General features: G+C 41.3%; 1 protein-coding gene across 2 annotated transcripts in view; it reads right to left on the bottom strand.

The window, feature by feature from the left end:
- Positions 1-20,533, bottom strand: part of ahcyl2b (adenosylhomocysteinase like 2b) — a 45,343-nt gene that overhangs the window by 12,572 nt on the left and 12,238 nt on the right. The window contains exons 1-3 of one of the 2 annotated variants that reach the window (XM_056367556.1): positions 6,581-6,945; positions 5,027-5,135; positions 494-637 (exon numbers count right to left, since the gene is read on the bottom strand). In XM_056367556.1, the coding sequence (XP_056223531.1) occupies positions 494-637; positions 5,027-5,135; positions 6,581-6,631 (304 nt within the window). In that variant the 5' untranslated portion in view covers positions 6,632-6,945. Of the gene's footprint in view, positions 1-493; positions 638-5,026; positions 5,136-6,580; positions 6,946-20,533 lie in introns of those variants that run through there. The other variant, XM_056367555.1, reaches the window with a different exon arrangement.

Genomic DNA, 20,533 nt, shown 5'->3' with positions numbered 1-20,533 from the left:
CGCTAATCCATCGACTCAACCAACTGAAGGAGTTACTGATGCTAAGGATATATAGTGTGTGTGTCTGTGTGTGCGCGCGCGTGTGTGTGTGTGTGTGTGTGTGTGTGTGTGTGTGTGTGTATAGCCTGCAGGGTTCAGCTGAGGCTCTCTTGTACGTTCTGTGAAGTAATTAGGGAAAGATGTGAATAACACGTTGGGTTTTAAATGGTGTTCACACTTGTAGCAGGGGACATATGGCCACCCATCAGTGCAGAAAGCAGCCACCCCCCCCCCCCCCCCCCCACACACACACACACACACATCCAAAACACCCTTAAAGCATAGTATGCCCTCATGCTTGTGTTACTGTAACTGTTATGTGACCTTCCACTGAATGTTCGCATCAGTCACACCGTCTTGGAAATCAAGCTACCGACTTGCGCCCATCCCTTGAACCACTATCCCTTTTGTTTACACCTTTTGAAGGCGAGCACTGACGGGTCTTCTGCTTTACCTTGCTCGGCGATCTCGATCTCTCTGCGGCCGAAGTCGGCCTGTTTGATGTTTTTGATGCAGAAGTCTCCGTTGCCCTTGGAGTTCTTCTGCTGTTTGTCCCGAGGAGATGTCTCATCATCAGAGCTGTCCGTGTATGACGCCGCTAAAACAAGACACACAGACAGAGACAATGGTATTGTCAATATGTCACTCACACACACCCATAAATAAGGTACAATACTACCGAATGGGCCCTGTTGCAATATGGGTAAGTGTATGTTTTTTTTTATTTTTTATAAGGCTTCAACTGATGATTGTTTTCATTACTGATTTATCATTTTATATGTAAAATGTTGAAAAAAAAATAGCGAAAAGGCCTTTAAAATTTCCCCTACAGCCCAAGGTGATCATGATTACGAAATAATGTTTTAATAAACTAATCGCGGCAGCTCTATTGTTTTTCAAACAGGATTTTGTTCTTCACTGGATTCTTTTATTCAGAGCATCTAGGTTTCAAAGTGCAGAACAAACAGCGTGCCTTTGGTTTCTACATTGTGAACAAAGCCTGTACTTTCCCAAACCCTGCAATTTGACTTTGGTCGGCCACAGATTCTGCACAGCACCGAGTTCAATTGACTATAAAGCTACCATTTCCTCTTCCTTTCCAGTATAGGAACAACAACAGAAAGTAAACACAGTTCAAATGTGTCATAACACTTGCACATAAAACAGAAAGGTGTCACAGTATCAGTTCACCTCTGAGACATAAACAGTAGTGCCCACAGCCCACAGCAGCTCACTCAGGAGGGATATGTCTCAGTGTCTGGCACGAGCACCGTGTGCTTGCTACACAGGTGTGGTCCTTCTTGTAAATGATGCCAGTATCACTCCTACCACCCTCTCAAAAGGAACATGGACCAGCACCAGATAAGACTGGGTGCCTTGCCAGCACCGTAACAATACTGAAGTTAAAGAACATGCTGTACTCTGCCAGGAGGGAAAAGGCTTGAGAAAAAAAAAATGTAGGGTAATAATCCTTGAGTTTACTGTTAGGAAAAATCTTCTTTAGAAACCTCCCATCCATACTGACAGGAGCAGAGGCTGGGGGATAATGTGAGCTGAGGAGATATTAGGGGTCACGAGGGCAGACGCACTGATACTTGCAAAGGATCCTGGGACAGAGGCGAAGATAGTGTGCAGGTAAAGGAAAAGTCTTTCACCGTACCTTTTTCTTGGGAAACTTACAAATTTAAAACCATGAGGATTCATTATCTTTTTCCACCGCAGACGAGTTTTATATAACTCTGAAAGATAAATTATAATTAACCGAGACACTTACTTAAATTTAATATGCTCTCTCAGTTTGATACTTTAAAAGGTTATTACAGATTCTCACTTTTTATATTTCAATATGGCAGCGACTTTTTTCAAATCAATCCACAAATCTATACAGCTGCACTTTAAAAAAAAAAACCATGTCAAATTACAGTGTCAAACTACATTAAATGTTGCTTTTTTTCCACATTAGAGAAAGATTAATATCAAAACTTCTACAAAATCGATACCAGACTGGTCTTGGGGGAAAGCAGTACTAGTGTGCACTCTGTACTGTGGGAACCATCAAAGAAATAAGAAGCACTCTGGTGAGGGAATTATGGGAGAAGACAGGGAGTCAGCAGAGAGGGATGAGAGGAAGAAAAAAAAGAGCATAGATCAGAAAGTTCAAAGGGGGAGACAGTAGAGTTTCACAAGTGTCGGAAAATACTGTTATTATTGACAGTATTGACAACACTTCACTCATATTACAATGGCTGCTGTTATTTGCTCGGCATAAGACACCAACAGCACAGTCAAAAAAGGAGCTTGTCAAACCACTGAGTGAAATAAATGCAGACTAAGTGCTCTCACCACTATCACAATATCTCGGAAAAGAAAAGTCTAGGTCATTATTCTAGTAATGATGTGACAGCCTCCGGCTACAGAGAGAGGTTCTCGGGAAGTGGAGTGATTTAGTTGTGAGCTGCCTGTAGGAGGGAGGTAAATAAGAGCTGAGGTGAAAGTGGAAAAAAAAAAAAAAAAACATTTCCGACTCTCACCTTTGAAAGGGACCCTACATCCAGAGTGCCAGTTTTGATCTTAGAGCTGCAAACCAAATACAGAGCCGAACTAAATGTAAATATTAAACATAAGAGATTCAAACGGATTCCTGTTTCTGTGCGGCTAATTAAGACAGTAAAACTGTTCAGTTTCCTTCAAATGTAATTATCATAAAGGGAGCAATAGTTTAGAATATCTTTAGTCCTCTGAAAACCACACAGAAGAGACACACACCCCCCTCAGTATAGTTCATTATATTTTAGGCCTTAGCTGATGCTCTTTTTCTTATGTAAGCAGCTGAGGGCCAAGTGTCTTCATTTATAAACAAAACAAGATTACTTCTGGTTGATTTTTCTTCCTGAAAGAAAGAAACACAAGGTCCTTTTCTCAGCTGACCCTGATTGGTGTCGCTTGCCTTGGAAAACATTTAGCCGACTGCAAATGTGCCGGTGGGAAGTCACAGGACCCAAACGTTTCATCTCTTCTCAGTTTGAGTTCAGAGTACTGAGCAGACTTTTTTTTTTTTTTTTTTTTTTTTTTTTAAGCACTCTTGACCTGAGGGACCCATTACAGCTATCCAATAATACTGACTGAAAGTCCATTTGTCCATCTGCCATCCATCTGCCTGTCCATCATTCTGCCACTAGTAGCGGCACTGTCCAAGCAGCATCTCGCACAGATTAATTCATCATGTTAATGGTGTCAATAGAAGACCTACGGCCTGCGAATGACCCTGACGCACAGCAGGAAGTCAGAGTCTCCTAAAATGAAGCAGCTTCAGCAACATATAGACGTTTAGGAAAACTCTGCTGCTTTTAGAGAGTTGATGAAAAGACAAGAGGGCAAGAGGTTAAGAGGAGAGCAGGGGAGGGCGGAAAACAAGAACTGGATTATTCATATCAGACTGTGCTCTTGCATTTTGATGCAGTCCTTCTATTCCTCAATAACAAAGTCAAAGCTTTTCTCTGGTCTTTGCCTTCATGTTAAAGGAATAGTTAGACTTTTTTTGTGAGTGGTGACTCCACTGGTTGCCTAGCAGCCTCACAATTTTAGTATAGATTAAAAGATTAGTTCACAGTTTGTCAATTCTGTCTTGAAACAAAAGGCAGAATCATGGTTTTGCTTGCTGGAATCATTCCTCCTGTTCATACTGGCCATTAAAAGAACCCCTTATTAATGTGCTTTCGATGTAAGTGATGGGGGGACCTAGACTGCTGAAGCCTCATATTAGCTTCAGATTCATTTTTCAAATATATTTTGGCGGAAAATGAGGACTGTGGATTTTTTCCCCCAAACATTTAGATTGAAAGTGCATTAGGATGGGATCTTTTAATAACCAGTATAAAAAGACAGACTTGCGAATTTTTCAACATTTCCTTTAGGCAAACAAGCTATAAAGGTGCTTGTAGTCCAACTGTTACCTATTGACCAAACCGGGCTGGCTGTTTCCCTCATAATCAGTCTTTAAGCTAAGCTAAGCTAACCATCCCCTGGCTGTAGCTTTATATCTAACCAACAATAATGAGAATTGTTCAGGCTAACTCTTGGCAAAAAAAGCGATTAAGTATCTTTACCAAAATGCTGAACTATGCCTTTACGGCAGTGCTGTAGGTTCCCTGGAGCTGCTTCACTGGCCAAGACAGAGAATATATTGACTATCTCTCTGGTGATAAACACATTTGAGCAGGTTCTCTTCGAAACACTTTGGTCAAATGAAGGTGCCCCATTTTTCTGCGTGAGCAACTGACAGCTCTTGAACATCACTTGGCTTGTAAACCTATTTTATTAGCACTAGATAAAGTAAAACAAATCAGTTTTCCTCCTCTACCTTTATCACTATTTCTGCAGCCACTGATACTGGTCACTCCAACACCAACTTTCCTACACTTACCAATTCACAAACCCTACATGTTGCACACAAACTAGATTTCCATTGCTGATTAAAAAAAATAAAGTTTCTTGGCAAAACAACCAACCATAACCCCCTTTTTTCATTCATCTTTCCCAACTTTCTTGTTTCTCACCACTACAGTCATGAATGGGGATTTGGGTCCCACATGCCATTCAGTTTCAACCACACCCAACACTTCCCAGCTCTTTAGTCTCACCTCTCCCCCCTCTCCAGTAGACCACCAGCAGCTAATCCTCTAACACAGGGCCCACAGTTTCACATGAACCGCAGTGTCAGAGTGTGAGAGCGAGAGCCAGGGAGATGAGGGGGTTAGTGAGGAGACAGGCGATGTCGGACAACTGTTCGTCCCACTGGAACACTTTCTATATCTTTGGTGTCGTAAAAAAAAAAAATAATTGTAATGGAAACATGTCATATCCACTAGTAGCATGAGGATTGAGCATTAGGGAGAGAGAAAGAGTGTGTGTGTGTGTGTGTGTGTGTGTGTGTGTGTGTGTGTGTGTGTGTGTGTGTGTGTGTGTGTGTGTGTGTGTGTGTTTTCACCTGAGCTGTAGCTGTCTGTGGAGGACTGGGAGATGGAGCGGGAAAGAGAGCGCCGGCCAATCTTGGAGGGACGCTTGTTGAATTCCTGTTTCTGGTCGGCAAACTGGATCTGCGTACGGAGAGAGGGAGAGAGCGGGGAGGGATCAGATCTGCATTCACAATTTCTACGACTTCTGCTTCATTACGCTACTCCTGCTCGTTAGAATCAACTTTCCAGTTAGCCCAAATAAGCTGCCACTTGACCACCGGGCTACAGCGCACAAACTGTGGTAATACATTAACTAGGGTTATGATGACACTTGAAATTCAGTGGCCAACCATTCAAATCAAACTTTGACTTCATCTTTAATCTTTTCCAGTCAGGTCATGCTGTCTCTTTGTAAAGGAAAATCCACCAGCTTTGAATTCACCCTGACTTGAAATCTGAAAAGATTAAAAAGGAGCCGACAGTGAGGCCATTATCACCCTGGCACAAGGCCACACGAGGTGCAACAGTTCATCCTGGTTCTGCAAAGTGGGTGGGAGTTGTCTGGCTATTCACTGCAGTCAGGCCACTAAACTGACCATGATTCTATCAGTCTGTTAGTCTTTCTGAGTGGATAGCCTGGTGCATCATAATTCATGTACTGATTATATCGCAGAGTATGAATGGATGACTTATTTCTGCAATAAAACTTCGCGACGAGAACAAAACATGCTAGTGGGGGTGTGTGCATTCAAGCATGACAACATGAAATTGGTGGGGTTTTTTTTTTTTCCCCTCTCTCTTTCTTCATGTCTCAAAGAGAAAAAGTTGTTGAATAACACCCACGAATCAGCAAATCATTTCTGTCAAAACACGGACCGAGAGGTGAGATTCTGCCAATGCCACAGTCTGACGGAGGTGGTGTGACGCTTTACAGATTTGATTAAAAAGCAGCCAGATGAGCGTCATTCACAAAATGCTGTCCTTGGGCACAAAACAAGCAAAAATGTTCTCAGTTTTTTTTTTTTTGTTCCCCAATCAAAGAGAAATTACAAAACAATTCTGACATTCAGACAAATCCTTGTGTGTGTATGCTATGCTCATCAAATACCAAGAGGTTATGTTTGCGTGGGTGTCTTCATTCACTCATTCGTTCTCACAATGAGCGAGACACAGGGTAAATGACACAGGGCAGAGCTGCTGTCCAATGAAAAAAGACTGAGTCATCATAACCAGAGGTTGTACATGTACACATGAAATAAAACAGCACTAAAAACCTTTTTCTCATTTCTGTATCTTGCATTTTCTCTCGGTTCTGTGATCTCCATTTCTTAAGTAGCATCTATAGTGATAATGCAGACTGGACCATCAACACGTCTCCAAGACAATCAATCATATTACACAGAAACGAGCAAGGAAGCAACTTCCTGATATCCAGTGCAAAAACATTTACCATTAGCTTTGTTTTTCCCCAATATCAAGTGACTGCTGAGTGTCCATGTCTCAACTTCCAGCTGCTGATGTCACAGCATCAGCTTCCTACAACCCGCCGTACAGCCACATTAATCCGGCGTGTCCTTTCTCCTTACCTTTTTGACACAGGGCTCACTGCCTTCCCCATCCTTTTTCTTCTTCAACATTGCCACATGTGTGTCTGTGTGTGTGGGTGTGTGACTGGAGGCCTTCTGCACTGAGGAGACCTCGTCTTTCAAGGTCTGATCATTGCATAGGCTGCACCTCTTCTCCCTCTGCCTCTTTTTGGCCTCCGCTTTTCTTGCAATCCAGCCCAAACTGGTCTGACCATGCGCCGGCAAACACAATGCAATGAATTGTTTCCCCTTTCCTTTCTTTTCTTTTCTTTTTTTAAACCCTCCCTCTCTCTCCTACCTCTGTATTCTTGTTTAATTGTTGATTGTTCGAGAGATTGGGGTCCCTGAATTGCTGGTATCAAAACCGAAGCTAAGCTTTACCCCGGCTGACCCGAGACGGTTATGAAGCGTAGCATTAGGACTGGTTATTGAAAAAGGAATGAAACTATCAAAAAGGTATCAATCATCTTCTTTGAGTTTATTTATCATTACAAAAAACCCCAACATGTCTCTTTATAAGGACAAGCAACGAAAGAAAGATCAGTACTCAAATTTAAAATACAAGATGATCCACAGCCCCTCAGAGGATGCATGGAGGTCCTCAAGATGTCTAAATATGTTGCTCATAAACTAGGGTGGGACTCTATGGAGTTGTTAAAATGTATCCCCAAACTGGAGCACAAAAGAACTACTCATTATCTAAACAACTTCCTATCCAAAAGGGTCTTTGCCAAGGATAAAAAAACAAAACAAACAAAAAAAAATGACAGTAAAAACTTTTTGAATCAGCCATAATATACAAATGGGAGTGGTGAACCTAAAAACCCTCAAAAACAAAAGGATGTAAAAAGGCAGCATCTTATCACTACATCAAAGCTGTGAACTGAAATATAGAACCACAAATTCACCTTTCTGAAAGCTGATGCTCCACGGACGAGCAGTTTTCAAACAAAACTATGGAGAAGCAGTTCATCATTTAGGAGTTCAGCTGATTGTGCCAATAACCATGACTCCTAAAACAGGCCATAATGGGTCTATTGGTCTCTTCAGGCTTATCGGATGGAGGTTAGATGACGGGCTTTAGGAGCTCAGAGTTGCACTAAAGGATTGAGGGTCATTTTGGGAGCTCAGGAGGAGGGGATCGAGGGGCTTACGAGATGTTTTTTGGGACAAGATTACCACAGGTTAGCTCGGGCCTCAGGACAGGGGGTTCTGCCAGAGAGAATGACACAGTGGTTTGTTTATTTCGGCGAGAGCAAGTGAGCGAAGGACAGAAAGGTTACCCATTCTGCTCTCACCCTTTAGTGTACCGCTCTGTACACACGACACACTAATTGACGCATATTATTCTCACGACAACAGCAGATTAGATTTTTATTCGCCAGCAACAGATTCTCCAGAATTATCATTACATATTAAACCATACATGAGCAGGGAGGCAGACTGAGATATTAACTAGGGATCGACCGATTATCGGCCGGGCCGATTATCGCCGCCGATATTCAGCATTTTGACGCATATCGGCATCGGCCTTTTTTAAAATTCGACAGCCGATAAGAGATCAATTTAAAACTGGGTTATTTTGGCTATGATGCAGCCGCGCCTCTCTGTCTGCTGTCACTACTCTGTCGCCAGCATTGTCCCACCCACAGCACCATCTGATTGGTTACAAGCAGAGCCACGGTAACAGCCAATCAGCAGTGTAAGCGGTGCATGAACAGTCCTTACACACACGGTGGAGAAGGTCCGGAGAGCAAATACTTGTTTTGAAGGTAAGTTAAGGCAGCAGAGTTTCCCGAAATTGTAATAAAAATCCCAGTCCTCTACAACTGACAACTACTAGTAAGATTACTGTGAGCCCATTAACGTTATATAAACATAAGCGGCAGCTCTGCTGCTCGCAGTCCCTCCAGACGTGCCTGTTAATCACTTGAAACAAGGTTGCTGATAATATCGATATGTCCGGTTTTATTGCAGGGAAGCCCGTCGAGGTGAAGGCTGGTTAGCTTTTAGCGTAACGTTAACCCATCGGTCCGCGAATCTAGATGCTCAGCAGACTGTAGCAATGGGGAGAATGTCTGTTATGGTAGAGAAAAGTGTGTGTTTGTGTGGAAGTCACATGAGAAACTCTACAACTCACGACTACTAACGTTACTGTGAGGCCCAAGACGTTGGCGGCAGCTGTCTGTTCCTACGATAAACACTGATTATTAAAGTGAAGATGCTTTAGGCTATTTAGTGTTTAATCCCTTGAAACAAGGTTACTGATAACATTGATACTGAAATAGTTATAAAAGTAAGAAGTGTGTGTGAGAAAGAGAGACACAGAGAGAGAGAGAGATTGCAGGGAAGCACGTTGAGGGGATGGCTAGTGAATAGTGTGTGTGTGTTTGTGTAAGCCACATGAGAAGCTGCAGAAACTGACAGCAAGTACCGTCTGTCTGAGAGAAAACTGTAGGGCAATAATGGCTGTTTAACTACCAAGTACTTTACCTTTTTCTGTGTTGATTGAGAGATCCCAAGCAGCAGAAAATGACATATTGTTAGATGAAGTGTGTCCTGAAGCTGTCTTTGATAGTTTCTTGTAGAGAGGAGCAGGATATTGCTGTTCAAGACTTAAGACATAATGTAACTGCATCATAAAGCCTACATGAACTGCATTCTTCAAACTGCAAACTTCAGGGAACTATTTATTTATTTATTTAAATTTTCAGTTAACTTTATAAGAGATGCTGCTGACCCTGGGAACTCCTTGCACTTTTTGTTTTTGTTTGAACTTAAAACAAAGATAAGTGAAAGATTAACATTTCAGTTATATTGAAATTTTGGAAAACTTTATTTACTGTAGAAAACTTTAGTGAGCTATTTATTTGTTTAAGTTTTCATTTAACTTTATAAGACATGCTGCTGAGCCTGGGAGCTCCCTGCATTTTTTGTTAGAATTTTAAAACAAAGATATCTATTGTCTAAGAAAAAAAAAACTTTAACATGTTGCAAATCTGAAAAGCTGTTAAATAAACATATGATTAAAGGCATTTGAACAAAGTTAAGTGGAATTTTTCCATTATTCAAAATTTTCACGCCAATATTTTCCCTTTTATTGCAAATAAATATCGGCTCCAAATATCGGTTATCGGCCTCCTTGACTACTAATAATCGGTATCGGTATCGGCCCTGAAAAAACCATATCGGTCGATCTCTAATATTAACCATCTTTTTACTTATAACAGGCCAAAATTTCTTTCATAATTCTCTATTTCAACCTGCTGCAATGAGACATTACGATAAAATTTAAGGCTGTGAATGAGCTGATGCTCTTATCCACAGCCGCTTACAATAACCCGCCAGCCAAATGCTGATCAGCTGTTCCTGCAGCTTACTACCCTGCACCGAGTTGTATTTATGAATGAAGTCTGTGGTACTTTCAGCGGTCACATTCTGATATGATTTAAACAAGAAAAAGATATTTATTAGACATGCATTAATCAAAACCTGGATGACCTAAGGTAATACAGTAAACACGACATCATAGTAATGTGACATGACCGAGGCTCAGAGAGACTCATTACTGTAGATCTTATGTAAGAGAGGCACTGAGAACAGCTAATAGAGACAGCAACACTCTGCTCCTGCACTAGTAGATTAGAGTGCTACCTAGGAATAGGTTTGCATGACTCAGCATCACATAAAAAGGTCACTTTCCAAAAACACCGGCCGGCAGTTATTTTTGGAAAAATCATTATGCAGAGTTCATTCAATCCGTTTAAAATTTAGAAAGCAGCTCTACAGTAATGTCATCATGTCGACCAAGAACCTCTTGATATTTACAGCATAACACGATCTGTTATTTTAAGTTGAAAACAAGAGACAAAAAAAGATCCACTGAACTGATATCGGCAGCTCATTTTCCTGTCAATCAAACTTTTGTCTCTCTTTTCACCTGTGACATTTACCATCTTCCACCTTGTCTCCATCTCTCTAACCTTGCACTGCACACCTTTACATTATGGATGGTGACTGATTGGAGGGCTAATGACATGTGAATAATAAATGTTAACTCAATACTGGGACACATGGGAGCTCACCCAGGACCCAGGGCTGCTACCTTCCAGTCGTGTGTGTGTGTGTGTGTGTGTGTGTGTGTGTGTGTGTGTTAAATACAGTTGCAGGAAACAGGGAGAAGGAGTTGATCAAACTCAATTCTGAAGTTAAAAAAATTAAATAAATAAATACAGCAGTGACCAGGCTCCATCAGTAACACCACAGAACAGAGGATACGTGGGATACTGGGAGTGAAGCCAGGTGTAGGCAGTCCCTCTGAGGTGCACTGTGTTGGTTAGAAAGGATGACTTCGACAGCATGTTTACACTTGTTTTTACTGATACAGATGCATACAGATGCAAGTAATAGCTCCTAATGTTGCTAAGCAACTATTACAAAGCTGTTTCAAGCACGGTGCTACACACCAGCACTCAAGTAACTAACAAAAAAACAAACTTATATTTAGATGAAAAAGTTCCAAACAATGAAATGTCTATAGAGATATATAGAAAATGTCTGACGGGTCCACAAAGGAACTGATCAGCTTATTTATATAAAAACAGAAGTTGAATAAGTTCACATCATCAAGTGTGACATGAAACGGTCTTTCGATAACAACAGGAGTCAGGTCTTCGATTATATCAATGGGCTATTTCATTTCAATAAGGATCATGATACTATCAGGCTATTTTTATGTCAGCTAAAGGACACGCATAAAAAATGACTTCTCCATTTGTGTGTTGGGAGTCGGGTGGAGGTGGAGGCCTAAGATTAACCTGTAATAATTTATATCCTTTTAAGTCAGACTAGAAGCTCTAAAGCAGGACAGAGCATGTCTGACCTCAGAGATCGTACACACTGGCTTTGTGTCCTATCTGCTTATTTAACTCGGTAATGAAACAGTAATAATCTAAATACCACTATAAATGCCAGAAAATGTAAATCCTGCCCCCTGCCATCCAGCATGCACTCTGCTTCCCCTCTGAAGGGCATGGTATGGTTTGTTTTAACTGGTAAGACACGATGTTTCAGGACAGGGTGGATCCCGGGTTAAAGACAATCAACAAGCTAGCTGAACGCCATGGGATACGCAGCACAGGGAAGAGAGAACGTCTGAGCCGGCCTGGTGAGAAAACAGAAACCCCTCTGGGTGAGAGAAGGAAAACAAGCACAGATGTACTGTAGCAGCAAATAGGAGGGGAAGGGATACTGTATGTTTTCCTCACTGAAGCAGCTCATCCTGCTGATCTGGCATCTTCCTTTACTAACATCTTCAGAAATTGATTAAGTTTTACTACATGAACCCTTGGAGACCTCCAACAGGAAAACAAGGACTGCTGCTATTGGTACTGGTGCTATTTCACACAACAGACCAAGCCAAACCTGTGTGTGTGTGTGTGCGCGTGCTTATTGTTTAGACATCTAGTGGGGTGATCACAAAAGAAGAGATCCCGTCTCGATCTATAGTTTCAGCACATGACACCCACTTGTCACTGCTGTAATTAATCAAAGATGCATACCCCTGATGTCAGAATATAAACTCTTTTTAGGCGACTGCACTGCCACTCTGTCCGACAGCAAATGGAGCCAAATGTGAACATTAAGGTTTTATAACATCCAGTTTTAAAGTCCAGTGAATAACATTTAGTGGTCAAAAGGTGACAAACTGCCTTAAAATAAGTGGAGGTCAATAAAAACTGAAAAATCATGTGAATTCTAAAGAAAACAGAAGAAGAAGAAAGGTGTTAACTTCCAGGTTTTCTGCTGCAATGAAAGTAAATGAAGCTTGAAAGTCAATGCAAAGGCTAAACAAAGGCAGAGTTGGAACAAACTGTGTCTCTGCACCCTGTGATGTATTATTAGGACAATACTGAGCTGCAGGAAGCAATATTATATATTGTTACCAGAACGGTGAGGAAAGGGTCAAAAGGAAGGGAGACTGGTCGGTCAGACATTAGAAGAAAAGAACCAGACAGTGGCTTCACATGATGTAAGAGCAGCACAGTCTCCAGACTTGAACCCCATAGAGCTGGTTTGGGATGAACTAGACAGAAGTTCAGTTGCAAGTGCAACACATTTACAGAACTTGCGCAACAGTGTTGTGACGAACTTTCTGAACAATGTTTGATTTCCATTATAGAAGGAAGCCACGAGTTTGTTCGGCTGCTGAATGGTTCCAAAATTCAGTTCAATGAAAAGATTCCATGACTCCTTGTTTTGAAAATCTCAAATTTGTTTGATACTTTAATTTCAGAAACAAAGACAAACTGTACACATCTGGGACAATGGAGCTGCTGACCTGTAGTGTTTATTTCATTGAATTCATTTTCATCAATTTGTAGCAACATAAAATTCGTGTGATATTAACCAATCAACCCCTTTTCAAAAATCTGGGATTTTTTTTGTAAAAAAAAAAAAGAAAAAAAAAAAAGAAAAAAGATTGACTTTATATAATGCACTATTTTGATCAAATCACCACAAACATGAAAGCCCAGCATTACCTTGGAGTGCTTAGATTCTCTGCTCGTCCCCGTCATCTTCAGACCCACCAGGGAACACACTCTCTTCATGATGTTTCCCTTTAAGCCTAATTCAATCAGGAAGTCCAATCTAAAACTCTCAAGGTCATGAATGCTTCAGTGCTGCTACCAAACATACGTAGAATCTAAAACATTTGAGAATTTCTGTCTGCTTGTACAGACTGTACCCTCACTAAGACGCAGGCAGAACCAAATATTAAGTACAGACGCTGTCGCAAAAAACAGTGCAAGGAGGGTGGATTTGGTTACAGGTAGGCTTGTGTATGAAACTTGAATCTCGCATGGCAAAGAGGTGGTACGCAGCCTTTTGTAACAAGATTACTTCAGATCTACCTGAAAAGCAGCAGGGTGAGGTGTTAAATAAAATGTTATATGTTCAGAACAGGTGGTTTTTATTCCATAAAACCAGCTTGGTAAAATAATTCTCCCCCAATCAAACAATAACTCTGTAGATTTCTGCACAGAACAATGAACATATTAAGTGCAAAATACCAAGCTCCCTCTGCATTTCAGCTGCACTCAATAAGCCTCTGACCTGATTCCAAAGAAAAAGATTTCTCCCCCCCAAAAATTAATGTCTGGCTAAAATGTTTCCAGCTCTGTGAGAAACTCCAGATGAAATCCACAAGCTGCCTAAAACCTTGTAAGATTAGTTTGATGTTTGGCCAAAAATTAACAATGACTGGCTCTTCATGCACGCCTTGAAACAGTCAGAGTACTCCGACTTTTAAGATAATGAAGACCGTGACTGCATCAGAGCTCAAGTTTGACGTCTTCAGTGACGTCACTCATGGGTGAAACAGCAGGAACCTGAACTCTAACCAAACAGATTTATAACTAAATGCATGTAGGCCTGACATGACTGGCATTTCTTTGGCTGGTGTTTAACCAGGAACAGCTGTCTGAACAGGCTTGCCCTTTTCCCAGCAAAATCTACCACATACCCACATAGTTATACAAACACCTGATAACTGACCAGTAATACCACAGTCATTGGACACTGATTGATAAGCCGTCTTGTTTGGGGGTAGGGTTGAGCGATGGAACCTGGCAGGTATTGACTGTAAAATTGTTTATAATTTAAAGTTTTTTTTAAAACCACAAAGCCAAAAATTAACTGGTTGGGTCCACCTTCTCAAATTTGGATATTAAGTATTAAACAAGCAATTTGAAGACTTCACCTTGGGCTCTATGGTAGTGAGATTTTTTTCACAATTTGACATTTTATGCACCACGATTAATGCAGAAAACAACAGGCAGATTAGTTGATAAAGAACTTGAAATAATTGTCAGTTATCCTTTACAGGGCTGCAACCAACAAATTCATAATTTCAAGTAATAAGTTACTAATTAATGTGCACTGATACATTTCATTCTGTCCTTTTCCCATCCTATTAGCATGTATCAGATAGGGGTTGTTGTTTTACAGAAAGAAAAACTAAAAGGAGGCTTCATCAAGATGCTGCAATTTGTTGCGACACTGTTTCTTCTGTGTGTGTACTCAGCTGCAGATATAAAGAAACAAGCTGGTATGTGATACATACAGCGATGTCTTCACAGCTGTGTTGTCTGCAGGGTTTCCACATGTGTCCCATTTGAAAATTGCCTCTTTAAAAAAAAAAAAAGGGTTTCCTCTCGGGACCTGAACATTTTAATTTCTCAAAATTAACCGTTCGGCTGCGTAAAACTACATAAAGTATGTATCACCGTTCAAAAGCTTTTCTTGTGCTCACTGCTTTTTTGAAGTCATTCCAGACCAGAAGAGATTCATCTTCTGTATGTTTCCAGATCTGCGTAGGAAGGAACTCGATCCTAATCAAACACAATGGGGTCATGGGATGGAGCAGAGACCCCTGCAGCAACACAACACTGAGCCTCTTGAGCCGTCAGCTGGGTCTTAAATCCTCTCTTTACCTCCGCACATGGAAACACGTCATATGAGCCCCACTACTCACAACTGTCCACACTCTCACTAAGTGTTAGTATGATTAATGTTGCACTGCAAAAAGATAACAATCTGAGTGACTTACTGTATAAACCTAAATGCAAACTATGATGGAAACATTTGAAAGCTGCCACTGGATAACAAACTCTGTAAGAACATGTTCATTGGCCGCAGGGGTTCAAGGATTACAAATTCACAGGTGGGCTTATTAGCAGTTAATTATGACACTTCCTGTCCCATCCCACTACCTGCTGCATCACTAACCCACATGAACACTGCACAGGCCTACAGCCTCAGGGCGCACAGTGGCTCATTCACAGACTGCCATGTTTACTGAGCTGAGAAGGGAGAGACAGAGAGCAGAGAGGTTATAGAATCACTCAGAGGAGATAGCTGCTGACAAGCAGTAATGTACTATAAAGAAAATTGAACCCTGATGACGTCCATAAAGGCAGAATAACCAGCTTACTTTTACTGCATTTGTTGCAGTACATACAGACTACAACAATTTTTTGCACTGCCTCAATCAGCTCCCCACAGTCGACCCTCACCTCAAACTGGTCAACAAGGTCATATGACTGTTCCACGTGTCCTCCCGGGGTAACATGTGTCTGATTCATTTCTTTGTTTACATCGCGCTCTATGCTAAATGACCACACAAGACCTCTTGTCTCACAGGAGGCAGGCTGTGTAAGCTCTACCATCTGGTGCCAAATGTCATTATATAAACACACATCAAATTACACTCACATACAGTCAGACATTTTCATGCAGTGTCATGTTGACAGCACAATGGATTTTTGAGCCCTTACTCCCCAGCACAACAGGAATCGGAGAGGAATGTCTCTGGTGAAGTGAGGACAACAGATGAGTGAGAGAGGAACAGGAGGGTCAACATAACAAAGATAAATAAACCCTGAGCCTCGTCTCTCACCATTTAATCATATTTAAAACTCTTAGTTGTAGAGGGTCTATAATGAGCGGTCTGAGGAGACATAATACTGACCAAATAAACAACCTAAAGCAGTTGTGTACTGTCTCTAGGCCTCCACCTCAAAGAGCTGCAATAAATGATCGTGGGCCAGGTCATTCACCCCCCCCCCCCGCCCCCCTCCATTTCAAACCAAAGAGCCATTGTCCACAGGGAGAAAACTGAATGTGAATGTTTGTGTTTGTGTCAGAGATACTGAGCCCCCATGTGCAGAGTGAGATGGAGCCTCATCTGAATGACTTCTGACTGTGTGCGTTTTCCTGAATGAGTAAACTCTGCCAGCAGCTGTGATTTCTGATGCATTTCATAATGTCGGTAGAGCCTTTTTCCTGTTGAACTCAATCTGAAGAAGCAGGGTTGCCATCCAGACGAAAGAGACATTGAAAAGCACATTGGGTTTTTCCACTTCTTATCGTCTCTACAAAGTTTCTGCTAGGTCATGAGATGATGCTATGCAAAGTGAAGTTGCTGGGGGTGCTGGTATTCATAGCACAATTAAGCACAGCACAAATATATTTTGAGGGAGTTAGTTACAGTAACCATGACCCATTTTGAAAGCTATTATCACCGAGTAGGAATTAAAGGAACTGGGGAGGCTATGGCCGCACTGCTGCTCCTAAAATGAGTTTTGAATTTGTTGCAGAGCAAACTCCCCATAGACATTTGAGATCCTACTTCACTGACTCGTTTTCAGTGTAAAGAAACAATCTGTTTAACTGCTGATATCTTGACGCACGGTAGTTTCGTTCACTGAAGCCATTTTTTCTTGTTGGAGCTTTACAGATACTGGCTGAGAGAATAAAATCTCACACACATTAATATATTTTTAGCTGATGGGAGACTAGTTACATAGTTATAGTTATAATCAATCATTCGGTGACTGAATCTGACCACATCTTCCAGTGAGCCTGGAAATCTACCTGAATCAGGGAATGGAGATGCACTACAGGCCAACCTGGGCTGTGCCGGCAGAGACCTGATGCAAAGTTTCCTTTGTGAGGAAACCCAAAGGGAGAAGAGAGGAGGAAGCGCTCTCCACCAGGGGAACCAGTGGGAAGCTGTTTACTGCTGCGCTCCTCTGGGAAGGACCTGACCTTCATGCCTGGCAACACAACCTGAGCTCAAGCCAAGGAACACACACTGAACTTTGTGTGAACTTATATGTACCAGGACTGGGCATCAAGAGACAGAAACTATATCAGCCTGGTTTATGTTTTTTTTTGTATTTATAGTTATTTTGAAATATCTCATCCTGATATTACAGCCTTTTTAGCACTGGACAGACAGTAGCAGAGAATGTGCTACTGTGCTTATGATAGTCATTATGTGGGCACTGGTCTCAATTCTAAGGCAGCAAATGGTACCAAAAAAAAAAACAACTTTCTGTATTTTATTCATAAATCGTAGCCATTCGTGGCAAACAGCAGTTTAGCACGGTAAAATTACATTTAAAAAAAAATAAAAGGTTAAAAAATTAGTTGTTCGTTGAATGTGGATTTAGATTTAGATTTTTTTTCTGCTATTTTTATGTGGAGTGCTCATTACTGGGACTTTTAGGGAAATGACAGTCACAACTTTGGCATCACATTAATCAAAGACATGTTTTGGTCTTAAATTGAATGAATGCAATTGAATGAGTGCAGATATTGGGGGAAAACGATGTACTGAAAAAGATACACAAGACATCTCAGACCATAAACAGTCAGCAACACTAGACCAAAACTAAACACAATTTACTGATGACCCATTTCAATGTTAACTGAAAACATGAGTTGCTACTACAGTATTGTGTCAACACCTGCTCTGTGCTGGGAAGCTAGCCCTGGCCAGGAAATCTCATATTACCAGACAGACACAAAGTCTGTATCGGTGATGGATGGCTGATTGTGTTGGCAGAAAGCAGCTCAAGTCAGTCAGACTTGTGATAGGTTTTCCAAGCAGACATATGTCCAAAATAGCGGCAAAGTTACTGTTAGAGAAGCTTTGCAGCCACAGCCAAATTTCACCACTATATGGCCAGGGGTTGGCTTTCTCTCCATTTTTTCCCCATGGTGACTGAATGTGATATCTCGCCAAGTTTCCATGTGATAATAGCAGTATAATAGCTGATGATGACTCAACAAGTTTTAAAAGGAGAACACACTGAGAGAGAAAATCAGATGGGGCTAAGTGCAAGGATGAGTACTCTCTTATCAGACCGATGGGATTTTAATAGCTTTATGTTTGGATGTTGTCTGCCAAAAGACCTGGAAAAGAGAGTGATGGCATAAATAAAAAGACTCAGTGCAGGGAGAGGAAAAGAGGAACACGTCCTGTTAATGGCTTAACGCTACAAACAAATGTCTGGAAATATCTTCAAAGCTAAATCCTAAAAGTGCTTCTGCCAGACTGTCCCCAATCTGGGAGTGATGTAGGGGAAAAAAAAAAAAAAAAAAAAAAAAAAAAAATCAGGCCCATGATTCCATAAAATCCTCTGACAGAGAGGTAAAAATAATAAGAGACACGTCTGAATGCCAAAAACTGTAACAAGGTAAAATGATAATGCACATAAAATACACACATGGCATTTTTATATGAAAGTCTGCAAAAGCGGGTGAAGACCTTCACACATTTTGGCCTACATCCAAATCAACGCAGAAGAGTTTACTTTTAGGTTCCTGGAACTGGTCAAGTTCTAAAAACAAAAATCGATCCCATGTTTCCTATAATGCAACTCAGGAGTCTTTCAGAAACCTGAGTGTCTGATGACATCATCAGGGTTACCTTTAGAAAGCTCCTCCAGAGCTACAGAAGACATAACCAGTGACAACAGCTGTATTGAGTAGTGCTCCTTATGGGAAAACTCACTGTATAAAATAAAAAGAAGTGGCCTTTTAATGCCAGTTAATGTTCACAGTGTTGGATTGACAAACCTGTCAAACCTGGCTGGATGTTAACAATGTAATTTTATACGGTTAAAACTATACTGTTATATCTTGTCTGTAATGTATCGACTCTTATTAAAATACAGTTCATTCATTTGCCATTTAAAATGCGCTGCAGGGATCTTTAACCAGCTTTCTTTTTTTTTTGCATTTTGGAATGAATCTGCTCCTATTCACACACACACACACACACACACACACACACACACACACACACACACACACACACACACACACACACACACACACCAATATACACACAGGGTTGTTGGCAGTCACAACAAAGTGTCACCGTCCAACTCCGTTCATCAGACCTTCCCCTGGGGCACAACTAAATATCAGGAAAGTGTCATCCAATCATCAAAAGGTTAGTACAAAAAGTTCATTGGCAGCAAAGAGCTGTCAAGACATCTTGTTGGAGAATAGTAATGTTGTGACATCTTGTTACCTTTGGCCTCGGCTCTTAAAGCAGCTGAAGTCCTTTATATCGCAGTCTTTTAGGCCTACATGAGGGGCTGCTGGACAAAGAGGCGGATGTCTTATTTTTCAGGTCTCCCACGCACAGAGCTCTGTGGAGGACATGCACTTATTCATGCTTTCTTTTCTCTGCGTTTTAGTCACTTCACTCTGTTTTCCCCCTCTCCCTTCCTTCTTTTCTACAGCCACAGCCCTCTTCCTTACACAACTTGATGCAGACCACAGTTTATTATGTGCATGTTTTTAAGAAGCCCGTGGATGGCACATCAAAGAGCTCTGGACTTGTTTCTCAGTGTTTTCAACCGCTATTTCTGGATTACTATTGTGCTTGTGTAGAAGAAAACCAAAAATAGACTGTAGCAGACAGAGAGGTGCCCATGTTTTTGTACTTCTGTGTCTCTCTGTGCTGCTTTCTAGCACTACTCTACACATAGTCTCACCCTTTTCACAACTTCCCTGCATCCGTAATTGAAGCTGGATCAAACACAGTCCCAGCTAGCCAGGGATACGATGCCCTCTGATTCAACTCGCATGGCATCGATGTACAGCCTGTGCTGTATACAGTCTCAGACACGCAACAAGAAGAAAATATATTTACCATGACAGAGCTGACAGGTTTCCCAGTCTTCTTAACAGAGCGCACTGGTGTTGATTGACACACTGGCTGACAATCGAGCCTGTTGCCATTTATGTTGAGTATAGGACAGTCTGTCACGCCCCAGGCCACGCTGACTTCATTTAGACATGAGGGGATGAGATTTTGATTTTCTTGTTTGTCTGACTGTTTTAGAGCACTTAGCAAGTTGTACAACCAGTGGTCTTATCTCTTTCATTAATAACAGTGATATTGATGAAAGTCCTGTGTGAGCGTCTGCATGAACTGTGGCACCGATGTTTTTAGCGTTTCACTGCACTGACTTTAGATGCTGATATATTTTCCTAATCATTTCTGTGTTAGGACTGAGAAAAGTTTGAGCAGAAATGCTCAGGATGAATTCAGCTACAATAAAATGTCTACATTTAATCTATATTTTG

The sequence above is a fragment of the Seriola aureovittata genome, chromosome 22, assembly GCF_021018895.1.
Source record: "Seriola aureovittata isolate HTS-2021-v1 ecotype China chromosome 22, ASM2101889v1, whole genome shotgun sequence".
In the NCBI taxonomy this organism is placed as follows: Eukaryota; Metazoa; Chordata; class Actinopteri; order Carangiformes; family Carangidae; genus Seriola; species Seriola aureovittata.
The sequence above is the reverse complement of the archived record's forward strand: the minus strand, read 5'-3'. Positions and strand labels throughout refer to the sequence as shown.